Genomic DNA, 27,697 nt, shown 5'->3' with positions numbered 1-27,697 from the left:
TGAGCAGAATCCCTATGTTGAAAGCTGAAGAGGGCACACTGCCTTGGTCCAACCTAGAGAACCCTGAGCACCTAGAGAAACAACAGAACCCGGAGAACACAAGTAGCTGGAGAACCCGTCTGGAAGATGAGCAGCTAGGGGAGAAAAAAGCAGCAGCTGGCTCAGGACCAGAGACATGTTGCCTTAAAAGAAATCAAAGCTCTAAAGAACACTGGATAGAGGTCTGGATTAGTGCTTTGGTAGTGATTCAGACATCTGAGAAGCTGTATGGTTCCCATGGGTCAAGTCTACTGTTCACCATACATAAACACACAGGATCAACCGCCCATCAGTCTCTATTCCTCACAGTCATATCCCTGAATGGTTCTCACACACACACACACACACACACACACACACACACACACACACACACCCGTGCTCACCCCCCAGGACCCTTGTCGAATGGACTGTCTCCACTTCACAGGGGAAGCCGTTTGATGTCAGAGTTTAACACAGAGCGCCCTGGGGTCGGCAAGCACAAGACTCTCACAGGACAGACCACCACAACACACACACCCTCACAGATCACACACACACACACACCACATCTTTAGAGGTCAGAGCACACACTCTGGCTCATACAAACACCCACACAGACAGCTATTGGCAGATATTATACACAGTTAGACATATGTTGGGTTTCTGACATGCGCAGAGTCACCATAAAACTCTCCGCCTCAACATCACAGTAACGGAGGTGATGCAGGGTGCAGTATGGTTATTCTTTCTAATACAATTCTCTCAGAAGGAGGCGTGCACGTGTTTGTGTGTGTGGGGGGGGGGGGGATTGTGTCTATTGCATAACTCACAATCTGTTTCTCGTTGAGGCTTCCAGAGCTGTAGGTGGTGGCCAGGGTGGAGGAGCAAGCCTCGCTGTACCAGGGCACGTTGCCGTTCTGGGTGGTGCTGCTGATGGACAGGGTGTAGATGCTGTTGGTGTAGCCGTCGCAGTTACAGCTGTCCCTCTCCCGGCCGCCGTTACCGGACGCCCACACAAAGATGGAGCCCAGCCCACCACGACCCTGCGCAGACAGACGGACACACAACGGGGAAAGAGTCAGGACAGAGACAGAGAGACAAGGAGAGAGAGAGACAGGGAGAGACAGACGGCCAGTGAGACAGAATGGCACCACGATCCAGGCGTGTCAGACAGACGTGTCTCTCTAGACCAGATGGATGGATTTGCGTCTCTGTGATCTACCACTAATGAGAGGGACCGCAAGAACAAAAAATCCCTTTCAGTTGAGAAGAGATCCCATTCCCATTGATCCTACAGTCAAACTCATTAGGGGCTGCCAGACCCCCCCCCCCCCCCCTCCCTCCACCAAGAAACGCGCATGCACCCCTCCAAACATCCTAGTGGCTTTTTAACACTCAATGGTCCCCATCAAAGAACCTTAATGCACAACGGCAGCTGTAAGGACAACGACCCAGACTGGGGTGCGTCAACAGAGCTCATGAATCAGGGGGTGGAGCCCGATTCAGCCGGCTCTATAAATATACACAGAGGCTTTATACTGAGAGGCTGAATGCTTTATTGAAGAAATATTGGAACTGAGAATGCTTCATTGTCCGCCCTGCCTTGATCACATGCAACCACCCGTGGCCGTGTAAACAAACCAGCCCCAGCCCGAGCCCTGCGCCGACGCCATCTTCTCACCACAGCGGTTTGGTACAGTGTGTGTGTGTGTGTCTGTACCGTACATGTCCATCTGCTTTCCATTGAGGCCTCTTGTCACAAAGAGAGACAGTTGTGAAAGGCCACAAATGTATATTTGCCCATTCAAACCTGCCTCTTCATTTAGTGTGTGTGTGTGTGTGTGTCTGAGCAGTGCCACACTTTCTCTGTGTGTGTTGTGGTGCTCATCTGGGCTTTACAATTGAACCGCAGTGGAAGCCTATTACCATTGGACCCGGCTGGGCATTAGCTAGTTGGATGGATAGATGTGAAGGATGGATGAATGGACAGGCAGGCAGAAGGCAAGCTGGCATGCTGTCTGTAGGCTAATCCATCCACTTATACCCTTAGCCAGCTGCCAGCCTCCCTAGGCAAACACAGAGTGTGTGTGTGTGTGTGTGTGTGAACAAAGCCCTGCAATCAGGAACAAGTCAAATTACATGACCATGAGTCCCTTGTCCCTTTACATTCAGCAAACAGACGTTTTGTGTCACCACACCTGGGCCAGGGTTCCGCTGACTACAGCCTAATGAGCCAGCTCTTGATGAGAACGTGAACTCCATGATATTCTAAAATGTGAATGCAGGATCCAGCAGTGTCTGGCCAAAGGCAGAGACATGCTGCTTGACAGTGTCACTGAAGACCACATTATTTCTACGTGGGCCATGCTTCATCTGACCCTTGGGGAATTGATCGAAATGCTCAATGCTTTAACCGAGGGTCTTTGTAAGCGCAGACATGACCCATTCGGCCATGGCAGATATGGAGCCTAGGGCTTTGTCTCAGGCATTTCCCTTCCACACTTGAAGGAACATTTTTGTAAGAAACATTTTAAACACTGTGGATGTGCGTCTGCATTCTCAGATGAATGCGTGTTCAACCTTGATACGATACATCCACTCTCAATACCCCTGGTTCTGTGACACACCAACTAACGAGAAACTGCTTCACAAAAGGATAAGAATAAGTGGAATGTTCTTAAGATGCCTATGAATGTGACCGAATATATATATTTATTTCCATTCTTTGTATTCAGATTTCTCTTCCTGCTTTTTAATAGACTTTTAAAACTTGACTTGAAAACATGTTTTTCAAGTCAAACTTCTATTCGTTCAGTGGGCCAGGGTCAAAAGGAAGCTTGCTTGGAGAGCTGCTCGTGGGTGAATAGTTCAATACATAGTTGTGCACTGTTTTCAACAAGAGACACACAGCAGCGTCTGAGTTCATGAAAGAAGCGTTGCTGACACATCAGGTCAGGATAACATCAAGGCCCTGAAGACAATCGCACAGGCGCACACCCACACCCACACCCCCAGACCCACCCACACACCCACACCCACACACCCACACCCACACACCCACACCCCCAGACCCACCCACACCCACACACACACACCCACACCCACCCACACCCCCAGACCCACCCACACCCACACACCCACACCCACACACCCACCCCCCCAGACCCACCCACACCCACACACCCACACCCACACCCACACACCCACCCCCCCAGACCCACCCACACCCACACACCCACACCCACACACCCACCCACACCCCCAGACCCACCCACACCCCCAGACCCACCCACACCCACACACCCACCCACACCCCCAGACCCACCCACACCCACACACCCACACCCACACCCACACCCACACACCCACACCCACCCACACCCCCAGACCCACCCACACCCACACACCCACACCCCCAGACCCACCCACACCCACACCCCCAGACCCACCCACACCCACACCCACACCCACCCCCAGACCCACACACCCACCCACACCCACACCCACACCCACCCACACCCCCAGACCCACCCACACCCACCCCCACCCACACACCCACACCCACCCACACCCACACCCACACCCACACACCCACACACCCACACACCCACAGACCCACCCCCAGACCCACCCCCACACCCACCTCTGTGACGCCGCGGAAAAACGCCTCCTTGGCAAGCTTGGCGGGGCCATCCACGGTTTTCCCATCATCCTCGGGGCCCCAGCTGGCGCTGTAGACGTGGATGTGCTGCGGGTTGAGGCTGAGCGACTGGGCCTCCACCACGTCTGTCACCTCGCCGTCCAACATGCGCACTCCTGCGGCACACAAACAGGTGAGCTTTTCTTTTTTTCTTTTTCTTTTCCCAAGCGCTCTAAAATGGCCGTTGGCACAACAGAACACTTTTCTCTCACTGCCACATGATTGCGTCACTGCAGTTGACAGGCCTGAGACTAACAACCTGTCTCTGGCCATTGCCACATACAACGTGATAAATGGAGTCTGAAGATGTGGAGAAGAAAGGCTGTCGGGGCTCAGAGAGAGAGAATGCTTACTCGCAGGAGATAAATGAGTGTGCTTCTTCTCTTAGTATCCAAGAAAACTATCACCAAGCCTGACTGAAAGGTCTCTGAGGCTATGAGAAAACCCTAACTGGAGAAGGGAGGAATTCTGACAGCCCTTAGGACCTGCCTGCTGGCCTGGTGTGTGTATATGGGTGTGTTTGTGTCTGAGAGAGAGGGTGTGCTGGAGCCATATTTAATCCATAAAGTTTTAAACGGCTCCAGGTCTGTTTATATTCTACTACTTCGCCTGCCACATTCCAGCGAACAAGAAGAGATGTAGAGAAAGAGAGAGAGAGAAGGAGGGACGGAGGTCAGACATCTTCAAAACAACTGTGTTCTTCACTTTGAAGCATGGAGGGTCAGGTTCCTTCACACCTCCCTCATAGGGGTTAAAGTCAACTGAGTTGTGCTCTTTGAAGTTTTGCTGAGGCATCCTTGGAGACACAGTTCCCATGGCAACCAGCACCTCAAGGTGGTAATATACTTTTGGGGAGGGGTGTGAGTGTGTGTGTGTGTGGGGGGGGGGTTACAGTACAAACCATGTTGAGGGTATACAATAATGTAACATCAAATCATTGGACAATATGTGAGATGTATGTGTACTGTACGTGCAAAGTGCTGGCAGCCACTGCACAGCCCACACTGAGACTGAGACTGGGGTGACATATAGACTAGGATGTCAAGCCCCACTGAACTAGGATGAGATGGAACGCAAAAGACCAACGACTCAGAACGTGGAGCGCTTCAGCAGAGAGTGCTGAGGGTAACAGCTTGAGACTGGGCCTAAGGCTCACACTACAATCTGGTACTGGTCTAGTCATGATTGAGACCAGGCGGTCTGATTCGGTCTCGTCCCTTCTCCAGAGATCCCGTGACTGAGCAGCCAAGCTCACCAATGTGCGGAGGAGCCCAGTAGAACCGGGAGACTGCAGCAGTAATGAGATAAAGCATGCAGTGAATGGATGAAAGAGATGGCTGTAATTAAGGGGATTACACACGCTTACACGCGGTCCTGCGGAACAGGCCCCGGAGGAACCAGCGGCAGATGCACATCATCCCACACATTCGCAAGCCCACGCCAACCACACAGAACACAGTGTCCGGTATGTGCTCTGCCTGTCAATCACACACACCCTGCCTGTCAACCCCCCCCCCCCCTCACTCACTCACACACACACACACACACACACAAACCCTCAGGATACCAAATGCATCCCTGAGAGATAAGGGGTGTTTCTGTGTCATCTGAAGCCAAGGGAAGAAGGGGATGAGGGGAGGTAGGGGGGGGGAGGAAGAGAGAAGAGGAGGAGAAGAGGAGGAGGAGAAGAGTTGAACAGGGTGGAGGAGGATGAGGGGCCACCCTTGTGGGCCTCATGAGAGTGAGCTGGCATCAGTACTGAGACAGCACCGAGAGCCCCAGCTGTGTGGGGTGGAGGAGGATATGGAGGAACCCCAACCCTCACACTGCAGCCTCTGAACGTACCCCGACCCTCACACTGCAGCCTCTGAACGTACCCCGACCCTCACACTGCAGCCTCTGAACGTACCCCGACCCTCACACTGCAGCCTCTGAACGTACCCCGACCCTCACACTGCAGCCTCTGAACGTACCCCGACCCTCACACTGCAGCCTCTGAACGTACCTCCGATCTTGGCGTTGTAGGCCACGCCCACTCCACAGATGCCGTTGTCGGCCGCGGCCGCCACTTCCCCAGCACAACGAGTGCCATGCCTGTGGAGAGAGGGGGGAGGGGAAGAGAGACAGAAAAAGAGAGAATGTTAGAGAATGTTGTTCCAATACGTTCTTACAGGAGCTTTACTTATTTATAAGAGCTCCCATGTCTGTTTTGAGTTAGATATAAGTAAAGTATTGCAACACTGGTAAGAGAGTCACCATCAGAACACTATGAATGTAGAGGAGTGAAAATGCAGGAGAGGCCATGGTTAAGGCAACATGAAAGTAGCAGAACATTGAGACTTGACCAACAATAAGAGAAAGGCATGAAGCTTATGACCCCTGGCTTGTTGTGGATGTCTTGTAACTACCGTTTTATTTCCTGCCGTTAGACTTTCCTCTGAGTCGGCTGACCTCACACGACCTCTGCTCCTTTCTAACCACCTCCACTCGCCCCAGACTGCGGGGACGTACTCTGAAGGATTCCCTTCATTTAACCCACAATGGCCGGGGTGGGGTAGGGGTCAGTGAGCATGGTAGTGGATCAGCCAGTCCTCTGGGATCTCCTTAGACACGCAGTCTGAGCTCAGGGGTCACAGGTTAAAGACACGAGCGTTGCCGGGGTGACGTGAGAGCGGGGTTAGTCTGCTAGGTGGAGGCCGGCACCACTCGCACCAGTGAACATGGCTGAGGAGCATTCTAATTGTGTCATGAGGAACGCTTCTAACATTTCAGCAACCAGACAAGCACGTACGCACACACATGTTTACTACCATGGGTATAGGCAATCACACACACAAATGCGGGAATGGCTGCTAACAGCCAAAACATACAAAAGCCTACACACACACACACAAACCCCCCATGTACATCACTATCAGTGTGAAAGGACAATGGGAGGTATTCCAGTTAACTTAATCTTTGAGTTGCCGGTGGTGGGTCTGCTGGTGTCCCGCGTGCTGCAGCCAGTGATCCACACACACCCAGCGGGTGTTTGCAATGCGGGCCAGAGATGCAGCATCTGATAGGCCCGAGACCAGGTGTGTCTGATTGGACGCAGGGCAGGCCTGGACTCCCAGCGTGTGCCACAGTCTGCTTTCGTCTCACACGCCAGAACCATCTCCATATCTCTGACTCCTCCATCTCTGTAATCTGATAGGCTCACCCACAACAGAGGCCACGCTGTCACTAGGGTGAGCACAGTGCATTATGGGAGATCTTTTCTTAACGGCGTCTAAAGTATGGTGTGCAGCCATGCAGAGTAGTACTGATCTGCAATACTCTTTCCATGACTATGGTTGTAAGCAGAATGTGCTCTGGGAATGTGTTGACTAGAGCTCCTTAGCATCGCTGGGTGAGAAAACACAAAGCCAGGCCGACCTGGCCTCTTGGTTCACATCAGGCCTCTCTCCAGAGTTGACATAACTGACAATAATCACATGGCCAGCTAGGCTAACTCGTGTCACCATCAAAATGGCAAAGGACAAGATGTTCCACAGCTATTTCCTGCGACGAATTGAATTTTCTATTTATTCGATTTTACTGATTGTTGTCTTGACATGTGACTCCAAACCTAGTTGTGGGGTCCACACATAGCCAGGTCACATGGTGAGTCAGGGGTTTCTATGGGGGGTTGGGCTCAGGGAGTGTGCGTGAGGAATTAGGGAATGTGCAAGGGTTTAGGGGGAACTAGGAGGGCTGTGAGGAGGTAACGAGGGGTTAGGAGCGGAGAGGAGGAGCATTGTGGAGAGTTCAGGACATCCCATTGGAGCTGCAACCAGATTAGAGGTATTATAATGATGCTCCACACTCCAGATATTTCAAACTGCCATTATTTAGCTAACATCCTGTTAAAGAGCCAGAAGCAGGACATTATGACTAGCATGTTCATTTATCAGAGCTCTTTTCCGCCACAGCACTGGAAAAAGTGCTACAGTATGATCTGCCAGATCTGATGGGGCAGACTGGAAACCAGCACTGACTCCAGCACAGACCTGAGGAGAAGTGCTCGCCTGCTGACTACTAACAGATTACAATCCGGTGCTGAGTTTAATTCAGTGGTTTTGCTTCAATAGGATCAGTCCTATCCTATCTACTGGCCATCTGCCTCTCCTACTGCACTGCACAGGCATGCTGAATGAACCTCCATAATCTCAGTGACACAAACACCCACACTGACACACCACTTCGTTTTCCAACAAAAAGGAGATGATTTGATTCTGCTAATCTGTTCCCAAGATCCTCTGATTTTCTACAAATTGAGTAACTGAGCTGTGGATTCCCCCCAACACAATGGAGATTAGGAGGGAACAAGTCAGACAAAGAGAGCCATGTCCATGCAGTCAATAAGGGTTAGCACAACAGGCTTTATCTGAGCGCAGACACACCTGCCCTGTGGGGTCTGGGGACTCGCACACACTCTCAGGTTACAGCAGGCTGGCTGGCTCAAGGCCCACAGCTAACGGATACATTAGCATTCAATCTAGCACTCTGGCTCACCTCCATCTCCGCAAAGACAGGGCGCTCGCATTTATATGTCTTGTTAAAATACCAAACATATTAAACACAACCACAAAAAAACTCTGGTGCTCTCTGACAGGCTGGACCCCCTGGCAGCACTGGGAGCAGCAGATGTAGTGAGGGGGACGGCTGGCCCCATCTACCCCTCTCTGGGCCTGGAGAAACCAACCTGTGCAGAGGACAACCACTAGCAAAAACGTAGTGTCTGGTGTCTACTTCAGTGGCGGTCAAACTAAGTTAGAGCTAGCCTCGGGTGAGAGCAAACACCATCCATCGCTGGTTATTGCCCCTAACCTCCAGGGCGCATGGTCATCAGTTTGATTGAAAAGGGCCCCTGTCTTAAAGGGACACTGGAAGATTGAATAACTCAAGAGTGGTGCTGACAAAACCATGGCAACCAGCAGGCTCCCAAGTGGCCATGACATTACCATAATTAATGAGGGTGGGAGGAAATACACGTGTAAGCTTCAACCAATCAGACTGACAGGATGGTGAAACAGAATGAAAGGGGAACAATTATGAGGAAAACAGCTTCGTAAAATTAATGTTTTATGTGAGGGAAAAACTACAGGTGGACCATTAGGGGGCCGTAAAGACGCCATATTTCCTACAAAGCAAACATAACTTGTACCAAATTACCCATGTACAGGGAAAATACATAAACTTCATCCCTGTTGCGTAAGATGTTGAAATATACCCCAGATGGATGCAATAAAAACTCTATTCTGTACACAAATTCTCTTAATATTTCTCTGCAAGAATTCTCCCCTCCTTTTTCTGTCTTCCAAATCTCTCCTCTCAATCATTTCCCCTTCCTCCTACCCCTTCACTCCCTTTTCTACTCTATCCCTCTCCATCTAGCTCTTTCTCTTGCTCCCCTCCTTCAACTCATTCTCTACCTCACTCTCTCTCTCCCTCTCCTTCCCTCCAAGATGCCATATTGGTCTATTGATGAGGTTGGCACATGGTTCTAATTTCACTCAATCTTTCCTGACCAGCATTAATTATCCAGAGGAAAATCATTGTGTTTCTCAGAGGCTTCGCCAGTGGCCTGATCATTAGTTTCCGTGCTGCCTCTACTCCACGCCCCTCGCCTCGGACCTGGACAACAGTGTTCCCCCTCCCTCACACTTAATCAGCTGACTAATGAGTTGACCTCCGGGACACAAGGTGTGCGAGTGTTTATAAAATGCAGGGAGGACAGGGAACCCAAAGAAAGTATCTTGAGGGGCTAACGTGAGTTGCTGTCAGATGAACAGGCCTGGGACCAGGTGCCAGTAATGAGTCAGCACTCATCCATCACCACAGGCACGTCAAGATGAGTTCTATAACCTTGGGGTGCCATCATGGTGCGTCCCAGACCAGTCAGGCCTGATCCCACCTGCTCGGGGCTACAGGGAGAGCACCAGCCACTACAGATATGGGGCGTGTGCCATGAAGGTCATTTAGACATGCAGCCACTGCGCTGGGACACGAACACATGTACACGCACGCAGAGCGAGGTGTAGATAAGGGTTTATGACAGTGATGTACAGGTAAGTGAAATGATCAAGATGACTTGCTCATACACAGATATATTCACATCACACACTCCATAAAGCTGCCATGTGACACTGACGAAGGAGAAGTAGATACTACTACTGATCTGGCGCACACATTTGCACGCATGCACACACACACACACACACTCCCCCTCTCTCAGATCAGAGATTCTTTGGCTCTCACCACAGAGTGTTTGCAGCTTGGTAGCCTGTGGTCACTCAGATGAAAGAGCACAGATACTTAAGAGTACTGATTGAAACCATACTAGCAATACCAAATAACTTCACTCAATTTACAAATTCATTACTAAGGTAACTGTAGGGCGAGTCTAAAATAAGTGTCATATCCTCAAGGAATGTTACAGTAATATTCAATATAAATGGAAGAATTAAAAATGAGAAGCTTCCCTGGGTCTTTTCTATGAATAAATTAATGATCCCATATTAAATGTTAATATCTGCATATCAACCGTATTAGGCAGGCCTAGCTTTCCTTCCAGGAAATCTCAGTCTACTTCATGCTTAGTCAAACTGATCTCGAACAAGAAACCACAGTTCCAAATGTACAGCTTCAATCCAAAAATAGGTGAATCTATAGCTTTCAACCTTTTGACCAGTGGAGGAGAGGAGAGAGATCCGGTGGAGAGCGAACTGAGCGACCTGGTGAGACACACAGCCAGGTCACATGGTGACGTGTTTAAACACGGGGCTGAATGGCCACATTGCTGCAGGTCTGTCCTCCCTGCTGCCCGTCCATGTGGGAAGAAAGACAGCTTTATGAAGCTCAACAGAGCCTGGCTTTCTGCAGGGAACAGGCCCATCCAGTTTACTACAGCCTCACACTGCCAGGGTCTGCCTGTAGGGTGTTTACACACCCCAACACCAAACACACAAACCCACTACTAACACACACACAAAACCAACCATACACGTACACATTCAAAATACGCAAATTAAAAATGTTAAACGCACAAACACACAGGGTGGACACACACAAATATACACGTCTCTCTCTGTCTCTCTCTGTCTCTCTCTGTCTCTCTCTGTCTCTCTCTGTCTCTGTCTCTCTCTGTCTCTCTCTCGCTCTCTCACACACACACACACACTGGACAGGACTGGTTAGGCGGTACCACAGGGAGGGGATGCAGGCCTGGGCAGCAGGAGATAAGAGATGGGCTGGGAGGACAGGACCCACCACCCCATTCAGGCTGCAAAGGCATTTACTCCAGCCTCACTGAGGGACTGGGTAATCATCACACTGTGGGATGTGCCTATGCTAGGGGAATCCAAATTCTGGCAAAGTGTGTGTGCGCGCGCGTGTGTTTCAGTAGATCTCCTCTGCCCTGCAACTGTGTTGGCAGGGGCTCATGTTTAGCATCGGGGTTTAGAATGCGTGTCTTACCGGAGGCAGACTGCAGTCTGGGATATAGTGTTTCTGCTAGCCTGAGCCTCAAGGCCTTCTGTACTGTAACTACCTGTCCTGTTGCCTCTCTCCCTTCACCTCTCTCTTCTCTCTATTCTCTCTCTTCTCTCTCTCCTCTCTCTCCTCTCCTCTCTCTCTTCTCTCTCTCCTCTCTCTCCCCTCTCTCTCTCCTCTCTCTCTTCTATCTCTCTCCTCTCTTTCTTCCCTCTGTTCCCTCCCTCCCTCCCTCTCCACCTCTCATCAAAAGGGAGGAAGGATAGGGGGAAGGAGTGAAGGGTGAAGAGTGAGGGCAGGGTCTGGATCAGCCAGGCCTGTCATGTGGGACAGGGGGGCTGTCTCCAGGGAGTCGGTGTCAGGGATACGTGATTTCCACCAGAGCTCCCAACTCTACTCCTCGCTCTACCTGTCAGCACCAATCATGGTTAGCCTCAAGATAAAAAAGACACTATCTGGCCAGCGGCCCGAAAACAGCGGATTTCGTAAAATCACTAATGAAAGTCAGAGTGGAGTGGGGAATGGGGCAGAAAGAGGGGCAGGGGGGGGGGGGGGGGCAACAGTGGAGCGGTGCATCTGGAGCTCAGAGATGTGTCCGGCTTCGTTAATGCTGATGAATTTAATTTAATCAATTCAGAGAGAGAGGGGAGCCATTGGGGGCGGCAGTAAACAAGTCTTAATGCTATCTAACAGCCAGGCCCACCGCAATAAAGCTGCATTCTTCACAAATTCACTTAATCCCAGTAGATTTACTCCATTTAACTGGGCCACAGGCATACCCTGGTAGCAGGAAGCTGATGTACAACTTCAGAACAGATGTCAGTCTCCGAGACGGCCGGCATGTAGCCAAGCACAGGGTTGCTCCTCGCACGACATACCAGCGTCCACCAATCAAATCAGCCAGTTTTAACTCCCCGTTAAGCCCTTATTAAAGAGTTGTTGCAACAGGCTGGACAGGTCCAAAAACAACAGATGCACTTGACAACAACAATGCTTCCTCTAGACTCTGCCCATGTTGGCAGTTTTGTCCTGTACCTACACTGGTGTGCTAGCTCTGGTCTCACGGTACCTGTTGTCATTGAGCTGCGTGTATCGAGGCTGAGGGTCGGGGTCACCGTCGTTCACATCGTAGCTGGCATCTGGATCCTGCACACACACACACACACACACACAGGGTTAAAACACAGATCTTACAGGTAGACAGACAGGCCTGCAGTGATAGACAACTCACGTAGTTCTGTTTGAGGTCGGGGTGGTTCTTCTCAATCCCGTCATCCAGGATGGAGACCACCACCCCCTTCCCTGTGATGCCCTGCTCCCACGCCCCCTTGGCGTTGAGGTCGCGGTGGTTGCTGTTATACTGTGGGGGAGAGAGAAAGGGAGAGATATAAGATGGGGGTAGAGGATATCTTAAGAAGAGCGTGTTCATCGTCCGTGTCCAACTCAGCAGGAATTACGTCATCCTGGGATGACCGGCAACCAGTCTTATCAGAGGCACAACGGATGAGGGATGAGCCTTCCAAAGGAAGGTGAGATGTGTTAACGTAGCAGAAAGCCAAACGACATCACTCCCTTTCTCTCCAGACCTCCAGACAGAGAGGAAGCTGAGGCTGTCTTGTCTGTAGGAGGCTCAGGCTGGGGGGCTGAGGCTGGGGGGGGGAGGCCAGCCTCCAGTGCCTGCCCTCTCATCACATCTAACAGCAGGTGCTCCCCCCAAAGGCCTCGGCGTGTAAGTGGCTGTCTGGATAACGGTGCAGAGCGATCCACATCCAGGCGTTTTGATATGCCCTCCACATTTGAAGGCGACCTTTGGTCAAATCCCACGTCTGTTTGCGTCGCAGCTTCTCTCCACAAATCCTCCTCTGCAGACACACCCTCGCCAGCCCTCATTCTGACCCATACACCCTGTTATGACTGAAACCCCTGCTGTTAAGACTGAAATATCCCATAATACCTCAAATACCAGCTGTTAAAACTGAAATACCCCGTTTTGATTCCCCTCCCACCCAGAGGTACAGTTTGCCAGGTGCTTCTGGTTCAATTACCCGTCACACCTTACAATAAAGGACTTAAGAGCATCACAACACTACAACTAAGAGCTGAAACCGGTTTTGCTTAAGAAGTAGCCACTCAGAACATTTAGAGGGTAAAAATAAATACATGTAAATCTAAAAAAGGACTACTTTGTTATAATGGTCCATTAGAGATTCCCTCCTCACCCTCCCAGACACCGTCAGGTGCACCAGAGCTCTGTCTGTTCTCAATCTCACCATTACTTCAGAACATTAAAACTCAGAGCAGGAACAAAAACGGAGCCTTTGATATACCAGGCTAAGCTTTCAGCATTGCCAGTCATTATGTGCGTGGGGATGGTCTCATCATATGCAGTGCTGTAATACATACTAATGACTGGAGCAAACAGTGGCGGCTCCATTCATACCGTTATCACAGCCACACACACACAGAGAGAACTGGGGCCAGTGCTAATGAGAGGCCAGGACACTGGGGGGCCACAGACAGTCGGTGGGACACTGGTACTGACAGATGCCACTGACCCGGTCCATGACATGAACCACCCCAGAGTAGATCTAGTCTACCTGGGTTTCCAGCCTGGCGCTGTCCTGGCTAATCTCCCTCTACGTCCCCACCCAGTAGGACGGGGCTGTCTGTCGAAGCTGTAGGACGAGGGCTGTGGAACGGATGTGAGGGGGTGGAGGATGGGGGGTGAAGGATGGGGGGTGGAGGATGGGGGATGGAGGATGGGGGATGGAGGATGGGGGGTGGAGGATGGGGGGTGGAGGATGGGGGGTGGAGGATGGGGCAGAATGCAGCAGCAGCAGTGTGACAGGGCTGGGAGCTCCACGGGGGACTGAAAATGTCCGGTCACAGTGGAGGAGAAAGGCACGTACGCTCCCACCCACACACACCTTTAATAGCCAGGGGACATGGGGGGGGGGGGGAAATTGGATTCGCTTCAGCTCTGTCACAAGCATTTTAAAAGAACAAGCGCAGAAAGTTTGTTTGTTATGAATTACAATCAACTCCCCACTGCCCCGGGAGCCAGCCGTTGAATAATTGAGAAGCGAAGCGAGCAGAAACCAGAGGTATCAGACACGTGCCGTGGCAGGCTAGCGGATCCGACCCCTCTGATAGCTTCTCCAAAGTCATCAAGAACATCAGTAATAGTCACATATTCGTATTAGCTGTGTCTCTTAGTATTCCTGGCCTTGCCTGGGACATGTTCACTCTCTGGGGACTGTCATACATAAATGGAATGAAATTGTAAAGCAAAATGTGCTCGCTAATCTCGCTAATGGAATCCCACTGGGATGAAGTGAGCGTTGCAAGGCTGTGTCGCCCCATACCAGACATACTTGAGCTGCAGCGCGCCTGGGGGGACTGAGTGGCAGACCAACAGACCACATTAGGTGACTAAATGCTGGCTGGATGTGCCCTGTGACTAAAACGGTCATCGGAGAGTATTGAAGAATATCCTCGGAGGTCCTGGGTATCTCATTCTCATTCAGAACATTTCTCTCCTGTCTTTTGAGCGATTCAGTTCAATAAATCTTCAAAAGTTTCTTCAGAGACGTTTCCAGGTGGAGCTGAGCACCACTTCATTTAACATGCTCAGAACAATTAAACCAAGGGATTAGTCCCATGCTACGAGTACCCGTCATGAACTGCTAGTCAGATCAAATGCGCCTCAGTTGCTTTGATCGGAGCATCTGACCCGTGTGTGCACTCACCAGATACCACTGCTCGTGGTACTTGGGGTCTGAGGGCTCTGTGTAGATGTCCCTCTTCTTCCTGCTCTTCACCACCTGCTGCTCCGCCCACGCCACCTGGGAAAGGCACGCACACACACACACACACACACAACATAAATGTGGCCATGTTCACCATACTGTATGTGGTGGGGTGCTCGATTTCAGTGGCTGTGTTTATATAACTAAACATTATAATTCAGCTAGACCCATTAGTCCTGGGTAATGACGACGGGAAGGGACATGGAGGTCAAGCCCAAACGAACGGGCCGCGTGCATCTCAGAGAGGGGAGCTCAGGCAGGCAGATTAAAGAGATGGTTCCACTGTGTGACCTCCTCATTAGACATGCAGGCTAACAAAGGCTGCAGCTGAGACTCATTAAAACTGCTACGTTGGGCCGGCTAGTGGACCACACAAATGGTCCGAAACAATTGAACAATTGAAGACACACAGACAAACACATGGACAGACAGACACACACACACGCTTGGTTCTGTCACTCCCTCCTTGACTCTTTCTACAATATAGGTATAACCTGGGACAGTAGACAGAAAAAGAGGTGGAGGAAGAAAGGGAGAGAGAGGGAGGTGAACAGGTAGGCAGCTTTTCTCTCTGGTTGGCAGCAGACAGTGTTGACAGAGGCAGATTGCACCCAGCGACGAGCCAGCTTCACACTACTTAGATGAGCTGCTGTTCTCAAGTCTGGATGGAGAGGAAACGGCCATGTGAATGGGAGCAAAACAGACAGAGGGAGAGAGAGGGAGAGAGAGAACAACAAAGCGAGTGTGGGAGCACGGTAGAACGAGGACAGTCTCGAAAAACAACAACACAGCAGTCCTCTCCCTCTATCTCCCTCTGCCAAAAGCTACACCCAGACCGCCATACCCAAGGTCGCTACGCTGCCAGCTGCCCACACGACACCACCCACCTGTATGCACGCCCCACCAGAAACCACAGACCAGCAGTGCTGCTTTTGGGGGCCAGAGCATGTTTATGTGAGTATATACTGAGAGCCCTACTGGTTTGCAGCATGTACGGACTGCGGCAGATGCTGCCACAGTGGGCTCCCTGCTCCACAAGGTCACCTGTCTCCATCTCATGGAGCTGGAACTGACAGCACAAACAGGAGACAATGAGGGGTCGCAATAACAACTACCTGGTCCTAGGCCAGGTATAATTCATGCTCGCTTCAGCATAAAGCACTGCAATAAAGGGGTGGAGGTGGGGGGGGGTGTTCAGGGACCCCAGGAGACACGTAGAGATCAGAAGCTTTGACTCATAAAGGAAGCTAGTCATGGTCAACAGCATTACCTGTGGGGTTTTCGGTCAGGGAGCAATACTTTTTCCATTATTCTCTGCTCCTGGCTAGTCATGGAACACAGGCCAGATAAGACCTGCCTATCCCTCATCCTCTTTCCCTCTCTCTCTCTCTCTCTCTCTCTCGCTCTCAACTCCTCCCTCGCTCTCTTCATCTCTGTGTTACACTTACCAGATTACCCACCCGCCAACGAGGGCAGAGAAAACAATGCTGAGGCGGGAAACTGTGACATTGCCCTGCCTTCACTCACAGAGCTTAATCATAGTGAAAAGACAGCCTTGTATGAGATGTTTGTTAAGTCTTTCTGCTCGGGCTTACCATGCTATTTCACACATTGTAGAATAAGGAAAATGCCAGCAGGTCAAGAAACATTCTAATATCGTTCTAAACCTTCTCGCAATTGCCTGTAGTGTTGTGAAACACAAACACTGTCCAGCTGAGCTGTGCTGAGCTGGCTACAGTCTGAACCCCCTCCCAGGGTTACCAAGGTGACCGGCCCCGCCCTGCAGACCCCAGTAACTGAGTCGTGCCAGAGCCTGTGCTTCCTCCTGCTTAACAGGCAAGAGCAAGGCAAGCTATGAGACCTCTTAATGGAGACTCCAGCCTCCTCAGTCAGACATGCAGATAAGCGGCATGCTAAGAGCAGTGAGAGGGAGAGCAGTGAGTGCAAGCTGACCGTTCGCCAAGCCTCACTTCACAGGACAACAGACGCTGTTCTGGGCGCTGTGTACCGTCTGCTCTCGTTCCTGCTTGACTGTGGGCTCGGACCTGGCACAAGCCTGAGAGTCACTGTGAAGAAGAGTCTGGCCCTAACCGATAAACCAGGATGCATCACAATATCTCCAGTCATCTATTTCAAGTATTCTATAAACATATGGCCTTTAAAGGGATTTTATAAGACTATAAATACAGACAATTAGGCACAATGTTTTGAAAGGGGGGTGGCTGGAAACTGAGACAGGGAGTCTCCGGGAATTTGTGGACAGACAGACGTGAGTTTGAACAGGGAGCACAGCAATTAGCAGATAGCATCTCCATTATAAATGGGTGCGGAAGCTAGCAATCAGAGACAGCTTTTTTCCCCTTGGTCCAGACCATTCACATAGTGCACCTGGGGTGCTAGATAAACACTGCTGTCCTGCAGACACACATGTCTCTGACAGACTACTACTCCCCTTTTGAGTCATCTCAGTCTTCCTCTAAATGAGGCACATTTAGAGGCCCAGTTAGGAGGCCCAGCCCAGGTCAGACCAGCCCCAAACTTGACACCTCTATCTTCATGGCTCAGGCTGAGAGAGATTTGCCAGAGATCTCAGGAGGGTCAGGAGGGCCTGAGTCATGGAGCAGTCTATCAGCAGGCTTTACTGCTCCTTTTGTTTGGGATCCATTTCCCTCAGGCTGACCCCTCAGGGTGGGGGGAGGGCTGTTGCTGACCAGGGCCCAGCCAAGGAGAGGGGTGAGAGTTGGGAGGCTCCCCTCTCCCGGAGGTGCTTTGGGAGAAAAGGAATTCAACAACAGGAAATGGAGCTGTGGCGGGAGAGGAAATTCTGTTGGGGGAGGGGGGGGGGGGGGGGGGTTTGAGGAAGGGGAAAATACAAGGCTCACACAATGCTTTTCTCACCATGCACCTGCTGGGGCCAAACATTACCCAGACTGCCACAGTGTGCCAAGGATCAGACCGATCACTAACCACTGAGGATTCTGGGTAACAAACACTGGGCCATCTGGCAGACCCCACCTCATCCCTCTCCCTCCATTCCTCTCCCTCACTCACTCTCCCTTCCTTCCTCAGAGGCCCTGTACCTTTATCTCCCCTACAAACACACCAACACAGGAGCAGGAAATTGAGATGAAGCTCTTACGAGCTCTGGTTAGACACACATCCACGACAGTGTGTGTAACTGAATAAGTGAATATGATCAGAGCCCCATGACTCACCTCTTAGTGCTACTGAGAAAGGTAAACAGACAAGGCAGATGCTGCGGTGTCACAGGCCTGCGCAGAAATGAGAGGGGCACACACACACACGCGCACGCACACACAGTTTGGGAGGGCTCACCTGGGGCTCCTGTTGAAGGCGTACGTGTGTGTCCCGGTGGTCAGACAGAGACCTCTTGGACACCGTTCTGTGGCGGAAGTGGTAGTACTCACCAAACACCTGCAAGTAAAAACATACACAGTCGTTAATCACAGTGACACAAACACACACTTACGCTACAAGCCCTGATGTGGGTGTGAGTGGCAGACCTGGGGAGAGAGTACTGGGTAGAACACTGGAACTGGAGAGACCGAGTGAGAGACAAACCGCACAAGAGAAAGCAATAGAGCGAGAAGAACAGAACCCCCCTCTGAGGGAGACGCAGCACGGCAGTGTTTTCTTTTTATCCCTCAGAAATGAGAGGCTGTAACCCCTCTACCCAGATGTGAACCAGCCTCTGACCTGCTGGGGTGAGGCAGAGGGAGAGAGAAAGAGAGGGAGGGAGAGAGGGGGGGAGACAGGAAAAGAGAAAGACAGAGAGAGAGCACAGCAGGTCCAGCCTAATTGAGCGAGCACCATAGGAGCAGGTGACCTAGTGGAGGGATGGCAGCAGGATGAGTGTGACCCTGCAGAAGGTCATCAGAGGGGAGAACTGGTGTGTTTGTGAGTGTTTGTGTGCCGAGAGGTGTGTGTGTGTGTGTAGTCACTCAGGAACACACACCTGCAACATAATCCTTTGCTCACCATTGTAGGGGTTCTTCAAATTGCACACACAATCTGAGGCCTCGGCTTAACCCCCCTCCCCAGACGCACACGTGAGAGCTGTGCCGAGTCCACACGTGAACTCGTGCAACAGAGAGTCGTCTATGATGGACGACGTCTGCCTGAGGTTGTGACACGCGCGCACCCCCCCCCCTCCACTTCCTCATGCTGCCTTCCTCCCTCAGTAATGACCAGCTACTGGACATGACACTGCCTGTCAGACACCACAGTCAGACAGGTACCACATGAGACCCTCTTAATGAGGGGAAGGAGAAACAGTGAGAGAGAGACACTGAGACAGTGAGAGAGAGACAGTGAGAGAGAGACAGTGAGACAGTGAGAGAGTGAGTGCGAGAGATTTCTCCTAATGGTTCTCTGATGGGATCTGAACAGCCCAGCTAATGGTTTTTATCACCGCGACTAGAATGGAATAAATCCCGATGTCTGTCACCTCTCTCTGCCACCTGGATCTGCTGGGGAGAGATGGCCCGCCCCTCAGCCAGGGGCCAGGGCCCAGTCCATCACTGACCATCCCAGCCCTGCTCACCACTCAGCACTGACAGGGGAGTGAGTGTCTGCAGTTACGTCAGCACACTAAGGGACAGACACAAACAGCGTCCAATGACAGGACAGTGTGGCTGAGAGGCTCCTGCAGTCCCTCCAGCCTCTTACAGCAAATGCGCACACACACACACACACACACACTCAGTGTGTGTATCCCCTTTGTTAGTGGAGGCTTTGACTCCCATTGTGGACTGTGTTATCTGCTCTCTCTGGGCTACTGGATGCTATTATCCCAGCAGGGTGTGTGCATGTGCATGGGTGTGTGTGTGTATCTGTATGTGTGTGTGTGCGCGTGTGTGTGTGTGCGCGTGTGCGTGCGCGCATATAAAGGAACAAGAACAAAAGCTGCAAGAGAATGAAAGATGATGAGGGATTAAAACGCTGACATCTGCAATAAAAAAAAAGTGCACCGGGACTCCATGGAGCCCATTGTCCTGCCTGGAGGGAGAGGAACTGGAAGGAGGTCCAGGAGCTCTGCGAGGGGGGGGGGGGGGGCTTTAGCCCAGATAAGAGGGCCCGAGGCTGGGCATCGATCAGAGAGAAGTGGGCCAGTTAGAAAGGGTCCATTAAGTCAGCTCTAAATCACATCAACACCAAACCGACGAGACACTTAAGACAACGCAGTCACGATTGATTCAGCTCGAACGATTGTTAAGGAACTGCGAGCAGCTTCCTCCATCTGCCTGATAATGGAGTCTGTGGAGCTGTAGGAGCATCAGTCTCCTCACAGTGGCCCAGGCTTGAGGACGATGGGACAGGAACAGACTTTGGACACTCACACATAGAATCCCATTGCAGGTTGTGGATGAGTGGTTGGAATGTTTTAGAGGCTGAGTAGTCAGCATGTAACCAGCTGAAGGTCAACTCACAAAATGTCCATGAAATTGGGCTAAAGGACTTGGACTTCAATCGTGCACAGAGTCCTAATCTTTGACCCTTATTGGTCAAGCCATTCCCTCTTCCTCCTCACACACAACGTCTCTGGACAACAGCAGAACTCCTTGGCCTCCATCACAACTCCCCTCCTCCTTCCCCTCCTCCCTTCCCTCGGCACACATGTATATTTATGTTTAAATAATAGTTGTTAACATGCACACAGTCACTCAATCACCCTCGCCCCCACACAAATCTATATGCACTCGATGCCAAACACACAACATATATGCGTAAACCCATCTTGGCGCGACTAAATGCCCCCAGCTTAGCCTCAGCACACACATTCATGAACACAACTTAAGAGCCTTATAGCCACCTAATCTGCCAACATGGTTCCAGCTGGAAGGTTTTAACTAGCTAGCATCGGGGGGGCGGCCCTCGAGACGTTTAGATAAGGGGAACGTGGAAACCTGTGGGATCGGGGTTCGGGGAGACGTGCAGGGGAAAGAGAGGAGGTAGGAGGGAGAGGAGGAAAGAGAGGAGTAAGGGGAGGAGGAAGGGGAGGAGGAAGGAGAGGAAGAAGGAGAGGAGGGAGGGGAGGAAGGAGAGGAGGAGGGAGAGGAGGAAGGAGAGGAGGAAAGAGAAAAGGAGGGAGAGGAGGGAGAGGAGGAAAGAGAGGAGGAAGGGGCGGAGGAGGGAGAGGAGGAAGGAGAGGAGGGAGAGGAGGAAGGAGAGGAGGAGGAGGAGGAAGGAGAGGAGGAGGGAGAGGAGGAAGGAGAGGAGGAGGGAGAGGAGGAAGGAGAGGAGTAAGGAGAGGAGGAAGGAGAGGAGGAGGAGGAAGGAGAGGAGGGAGAGGATGAGGGAGAGGAGTAAGGAGAGGAGTAGGGAGAGGAGGAGGGAAAGGAGGAAGGAGAGGAGTAGGGAGAGGAGGAAGGAGAGGAGGAGGAGGAAGGAGAGGAGGGAGAGGAGGAGGGAGAGGAGGAAGGAGAGGAGGAGGGAGAGGAGGAAGGAGAGGAGTAAGGAGAGGAGGAAGGAGAGGAGGGAGAGGAAGGAGAGGAGGGAGAGGAGGAGGGAGAGTAGGAAGGAGAGGAGGAGGGAGAGGAGGAAGGAGAGGAGTAAGGAGAGGAGGAAGGAGAGGAGGAGGAGGAAGGAGAGGAGGGAGAGGAGGAGAGAGAGGAGGAAGGAGAGGAGGAGGGAGAGAAGGAGGGAGAGGAAGAAGGAAAGGAGTAAGGAGAGGAGGAACGAGAGGAGGAGGAGGAAGGAGAGGAGGAGGGAGAGGAGGAAGGAGAGGAGGAGGGAGAGGAAGAGGGAGAGGAGGAAGGAGAGGAGGAGGAGGAAGGAGAGGAGGGAGAGGAGGAAGGAGAGGAGGAGGGAGAAGAGGAGGGAGAGGACGAAGGAGAGGAGGGAGAGGAGGAGGGAGAGGAGGAAGGAGAGGAGGAAGGAGAGGAGGGAGAGGAGGAGGGAAAGGAGGAAGGAGAGAAGGAGGGAGAGGAGGAGGGAGAGGACGAAGGAGAGGAGGAGGGAGAGGAGGAAGGAGAGGAGGAGGGAGAGGAGTGGTAGAGGCCGAGGATCAGAGCGGTAAGGCAGCAGCCTCATGGACATGCTCGGTGACAGACGCTGGTCAAATGAGCCTGCCTGGTCCTGCGTCTGTTTGTTTGCATTGTTTGGGGGGGCAGCATTCCCAGGTATCCAGAATACTTCATCGGCAATACAGAGCATCATTCACTCAGCCGTTCTGCATCTGCTTAGCGACATTTCTTAGAAACACTTTTCTACAGCATGGCTAACACAGACACACTTTCGAGCAATCCTCTCTCTATCTCTCTCTCTCTCCATGATTATGCATGGAACTGTAGGCCAGAATACTCTCCCCTTAGGTTGGTGGATGTGATGGTAAGGCCGGCCCTAAATCAACTACTCCTCCACACACACACACACGACGCTGCCTAGAAAGAGCTGCCACACCGGACCAGAACTGACCCTCCGTCCAGTGTCCAGAGCTAGCAGACACATCTCTCTTCCCTCCCTCTCTCTCTCCCCCCCCCCCGGTGTTTCCAGCTGAGTCTGGAGAGCAGCCCAGAGCGAGCAGCCGCTGCGAGCTGCCAGTTAAGGCTGTGTGTTTATGAAAACCTTATATGGGCGACTTGGGGTCTAGAGAGTTCTCCACCCAGCTACTGCATTCCTCCAGGCTGCCTGACTGAGCTTGTCACTCTGCTGCCTTGCTTGCAGGCCCTGGAAACAGCTTCAGAGTGATGGGTTTAATAGCCCTGACAGGAACAGCTGATTCAGATAAGGCGCCAGAGTTTAGGAAAACACAACTATAGCAGCAATAAAACCAAGAAGGTGCCCAACATGTAGCGCCTGTGGTGATTGGCAGAGCACTTCAATACTTGCATAAGTGTGTGGATTAGTGCTAGTCACTAATTGGATGGGAAGATCAGTCAGGGGTAGCTTTCCCTCTTTAAGGAAACACACACAGGGTGCTGCTATTGTGCTGTCAAGCCCAGGACAACTTTTCACAGGCCTAGAAATGTGTGTGGCTGTGTAGCGATGCTGTGCGTCAGGCTCCCGATCGATGGGGCCGTCCTTGGAGGCTGATCCCGGCCGGCCGGGCCGCGGCGCTGCCTGGGACACAGCGGAGGCTGATACGCACAGGACAGCATGCATATGCAATTCCACAGCTGTGAAAACAGCAGCGCCACACTTTTACAGGGCTCCTATCTGCGGACTCCATCATCATCAATTACAGACGGATCAATAGGGCTGAGCACCTGACTCCTCTTTCTTTCTCTCTCTCTCCCTCTCCCTCTGTCTCTCTCCCATCTCTTCTCATTCTCCCATGTAGCGGTGAAACAATGTGACCAGTCAACTGATAAGTTTCCATTATGGTCAAGTTTTTAACCTGCAGCTTGCGTCCAAGTTTTGAATCGCTGGCTCTATCCTGCGCCCTTGAGTGCTGTACTGGCAGGTACCGGTTGTGTCTGTCTGGAGGGGGCGGGGGCCATGCTGGGGGGTGATGGAGGGAAATGACTGGCTCTGCATCACTGAACAAACTAGAGGTGCTTCAGGAACAGAGAGAGAACCCAATTAATTCAGAAAAAAGTGACAGTTCATTTAGAACTGAAATAACTGAAGTGATTTCACAAAGGACCTCAAGTCGTAAATACTTAAGTATTAATGAGCAAACTGACCCATTGTCATTAATCACACATTCCTCCAAATCTGGAATAGAATGTGTGAATGTAAATTAAACTTTAAACAAGACCACATTTCAAAAATTCCACCGCCAAGCAACGCATCAATGATTAATGTGGCCATCTGTACTTCCAGAGAAAATATCAAAGAGTAGAATAGTCATCAACAAGCCCACCACCACGGCCCTCCAGCCCTCCCTCTCTCCCCCCCTCACACCCCTGCCCCCCCCCCCTCCTCCTCCTCCTCCTCCTCCACCCTGCTCCTCTTCCTCAGTTCCCTGGCTCCCATCAGCTTTGTTTTGCCATGACACACACACACCTGCTTAAAATGGATGTCGCATTTGACGTTCTGTCAGCAGCGTTTCATCACAAGACTGAACCTTAATGCAGAATTGGCTGGTACCGGGTGTGTAGCACAGCCAGTGAGGATCAATAGAACAGGAACAATAGATATGTAACAGTGTGCAGCTCAGCCATTGATCAATGTTCCTGTGGACACGGCGATGGTCAATATCCACCTACGGACAGTTAGCATTTCCATGACAATCAGAACAATCTCTTCCGATGTCAGGCCAGAAAATGTTCACTCTTCCCGTGGATTTAGATTTGAGTTTCAACACGCACACATGCAAGCACCTTCAGTAAGTATGTGTGATTGTTACGCGATCCTCTGCTGGATACTAGGTTTGATGTCCTTGTGCACACTAGGCTCCTTATCCTGAAACGCATCTCTACAGGGCTTTGATAGATCCTGATAGAATTGGGCTGAAGAGCGTGACGTCGACAAGAAAGGCCTTCCAGCACTGTGTCCACACGAGCAGCCGAGCCAGACTGACGGGCACCATTCGCATCTCGGAGCCCTCCAGAGACGGCCGCGCAAGACGACAGACATGTCTGTGATCACAACTGACGGCCAAACTGTTGCGAGTCGAGCAGGACTCGACTCGCTACTCATCAGAGGTTTGGTGAGGAAAGCTCCCCCCCCCCGTGGGCCTGCTGATGGCCGGCTGTGAGACAGACACAGGCAGGACGACGTGACCCAATGGTTTATCTAAGGAACAGAGGATGTGCCTCTACCACAAAGACACAGTGTCAAGTCCTTCCAGTTACGAGCCCTTTAAGATTAGCAAGTTATTCAAGCTGTAGGGCTGAGGCGGCATTTGTTTTTGTTTTTATACACTTGCAAATGAAAGGGAGGGTTATGTGAGTGTGTGTCTGAACTAGAGAAAAAGTTTCAAAGAGAGAGTTAGATGTGGACTGTTGGTAGGCTGTACAGCCCCTTAGTATTGGAGAAGTGAAAAAAGATAATGATAAACATAAAGAGAATGAGCGAGAGAGCGAGAGAGCGAGAGAGCGAGAGAGCGAGAGAGAGAGAGCTATGAAGCTTGGCAGACAGATAGCTGCAGAGAAGTAGTATACAATCTTTCCACTTCAAGATTCCATTACCACAAAAAAAAAACTTAGCTATATGCCTTGTTTTTAATGTGCTGGGTTGATAACGCAAAAGAATTCCTGGAGCCCTGATATCAAACCATGACTTTCCTGTCACAGCTTGACAGGGAACCATCTTCACAATATCACCAAAACAAACACGCTCTGAGAACCGTGCAGAGAATTTGTATTCATTCACCCCATCTTCGTATCTCTTATCTCTGGCCAGCCGACTGAATGTTCGCTCAGCAGTTTGTGAACCTGGGAGCAGAACATTATTTTTCCGACCTCTAACCCCCCCCCCAGGTTCTGATAAGTGGAGGGGCACAGTCCGGGCAGCGGGAGGAAAGTTAAATGTTTCTTTTCGGCAGTAGGAAAGATGCAGGGCCACTTCTGGGTAGACGGACCATTAACCAGAACCGTGCGTCAGCCGGTTAACGAGCTGCAGTGCAAGACGCCACTGCCCACAACACACACACACACACACACCATTAACGCCAGTCTACCCAAGATACAGTACTAACACCCAACAATACAAGCCCCCCCAAAAAAAATTTACACACACCCAGAGGAGAAAGAACACAACCCAGGCCTACTATCAGTGAACTTACCAGTCTTCTGTTGGAGCAGTCCCAGAAAGAGAGGTGGAGAGAGGTAGAGAGAGAGGGGAAGAGAGAGGAAGAGAGAGAGGGGAGGAGAGAGCGGTAGAGTCCTGTACGCTTTAGTTTTTTTGGAGCTGTAACTGAATCACGCAGGCAACATACATTTCGAGACCAAAACCGAACCACCCGCATTTAAGTGTTCTGAGAGTCGAATCCTTACCCATTAAAAAAAGAAATATATTTATTTAATTGGTTTAAACTCCAAATGTTGGCTAATATTCCTCTGATGTCCCTAAAGGATTTTTCAATTGTGTGGCACTATTGTAATGCATTATCTTGTGTATGTGAGTGTGTGTGTGTTTGCACAAACTGCTTTCTGCTCATGCTTTTGGCAACAGGCCAAAATGGTAAAACTGTGTCCCCACCAATGTTCAAACCAAACCTACGCCCTTGTACTTGAGTATCATGCAAATTAAACATTGAACACATCTTGAAACATGTTATTTTAATAACGCTTCCTACCCCCAATATATTAGTTCTGAACCGCGAGAGAGAGAGAGAGAGAGGTAGAGAGAGAGAGGTAGAGAGAGAGAGAGAGACAGCGAGAGACAGAGAGAGACAGAGAGACAGAGAGAGAGGGGTAGAGCTAGAGCAGGGTCCGGGTCCTGTAGTCTCAGCTGCTCTGTCAGGGTGAAGAGAGCAGCTCTCCTCTGGCCTTTATGCTGCAGCTGGACTGGACTGGACTACACAGACTTGTTTACACTTTTGGCCCCAAGGTGTAAATAACCCGTAGAACTTCACAGATCCCTTCTCAGAACTCCTCCATCTCCTCTCAGAACCCCAGCATGGACATAACAAGCTTCAGAAGACCTCACATGATCACTAACATAGACTTCTGTACCCTACAAGGACTACAAAGATTCCCAACACACACACACACACACACACAAACACAAAGCTACCCTCCCCTGGCCTACTTTATGAGAGACTGGAGTGTAACAGAATGCAAAGTGGAGCAGCCCTTATTTTCGCTCTATGCTATTCTGTGTGAGATTTGCACATGTTTTTCATTAAATTCAAAAAAGGGAAGAAGGATGGCCTGAAGTATGGACGTTCAAAGAGCCTGCGATGGAACAAGCACAGCGTCTGGAAATCAAAAGGATCTGGTGAGAGGAGACTGTAATATAATCACTGTCACAGATCTGAGTCGACCAAAACTTGCAGTAATAAAAGTGGCCAGTCTGAAGCCTGAGACAATAGGACACTAAAAGACAAAGAGACACAGAAAGACAGAGAGACAGAGACACAGACAGACACAGAGAGACAGAGACACACACAGAGACACAGACAGACACAGAGAGACAGAGACACAGAGACACGGGAACATCCCTTCTGTTGGCCACCACACCTTCAGTAGAGATTAGCTCTTTAAATGTGTCTTCTGTCATGCACCGATGGACATGCTCCACCATGCCAGTTCTGGGAGCTTATTACATGACATCAGTCATTGAGTGATTGAGAGACAGGGAGACAAGAGAGCGACGGAGAGAATGAGCGGGAGCGAGCGTGAGAGGGAGAGACAGACGGAGAGACAGAAGGAGAGGCAGACTTGACAGCAGGGGTCAGGAAGAGGAACAGACAGAAAGAGAGAGAGAGATCCAGCCACCAGAGAGGCGCTGGCCCCATCACCGTCAGGCCAGGCTCCATGGTGGCTCAGGAGGACAAATCTAATCTGAGGCTGGCCTCCTTGTGTTACCAGGGGCGCAGTCACGTCCCACGGCAACACTGAAATCGGAGTGCTGGCCCAGATGCCACTGTGTGTGTGGAGATGCATTGGGGGGGTTGGGGGGGGGGGGGGGGGGCACTGGGTCCAGCTGCAGTAATGTGTGTCCATGAATATATATGAGCCATGATTTTTATGCTGGGGTGGAAACGTTTTTTTTTTTTGGTGTGGGGGTGGTATTAAAA

General features: G+C 51.1%; 1 protein-coding gene across 3 annotated transcripts in view; it reads right to left on the bottom strand.

The window, feature by feature from the left end:
• Positions 1-27,697, bottom strand: part of furina (furin (paired basic amino acid cleaving enzyme) a) — a 59,982-nt gene that overhangs the window by 9,150 nt on the left and 23,135 nt on the right. For all 3 annotated transcript variants that reach the window (XM_047041555.1, XM_047041556.1, XM_047041553.1), the window contains exons 3-9: positions 18,382-18,480; positions 14,986-15,081; positions 12,468-12,596; positions 12,306-12,382; positions 5,727-5,815; positions 3,665-3,837; positions 852-1,064 (exon numbers count right to left, since the gene is read on the bottom strand). In XM_047041555.1, the coding sequence (XP_046897511.1) occupies positions 852-1,064; positions 3,665-3,837; positions 5,727-5,815; positions 12,306-12,382; positions 12,468-12,596; positions 14,986-15,081; positions 18,382-18,480 (876 nt within the window). The remainder of the gene's footprint in view (positions 1-851; positions 1,065-3,664; positions 3,838-5,726; positions 5,816-12,305; positions 12,383-12,467; positions 12,597-14,985; positions 15,082-18,381; positions 18,481-27,697) is intronic.

This window comes from Hypomesus transpacificus, chromosome 19 (assembly GCF_021917145.1).
Source record: "Hypomesus transpacificus isolate Combined female chromosome 19, fHypTra1, whole genome shotgun sequence".
In the NCBI taxonomy this organism is placed as follows: domain Eukaryota; kingdom Metazoa; phylum Chordata; class Actinopteri; order Osmeriformes; family Osmeridae; genus Hypomesus; species Hypomesus transpacificus.
The sequence above is the reverse complement of the archived record's forward strand: the minus strand, read 5'-3'. Positions and strand labels throughout refer to the sequence as shown.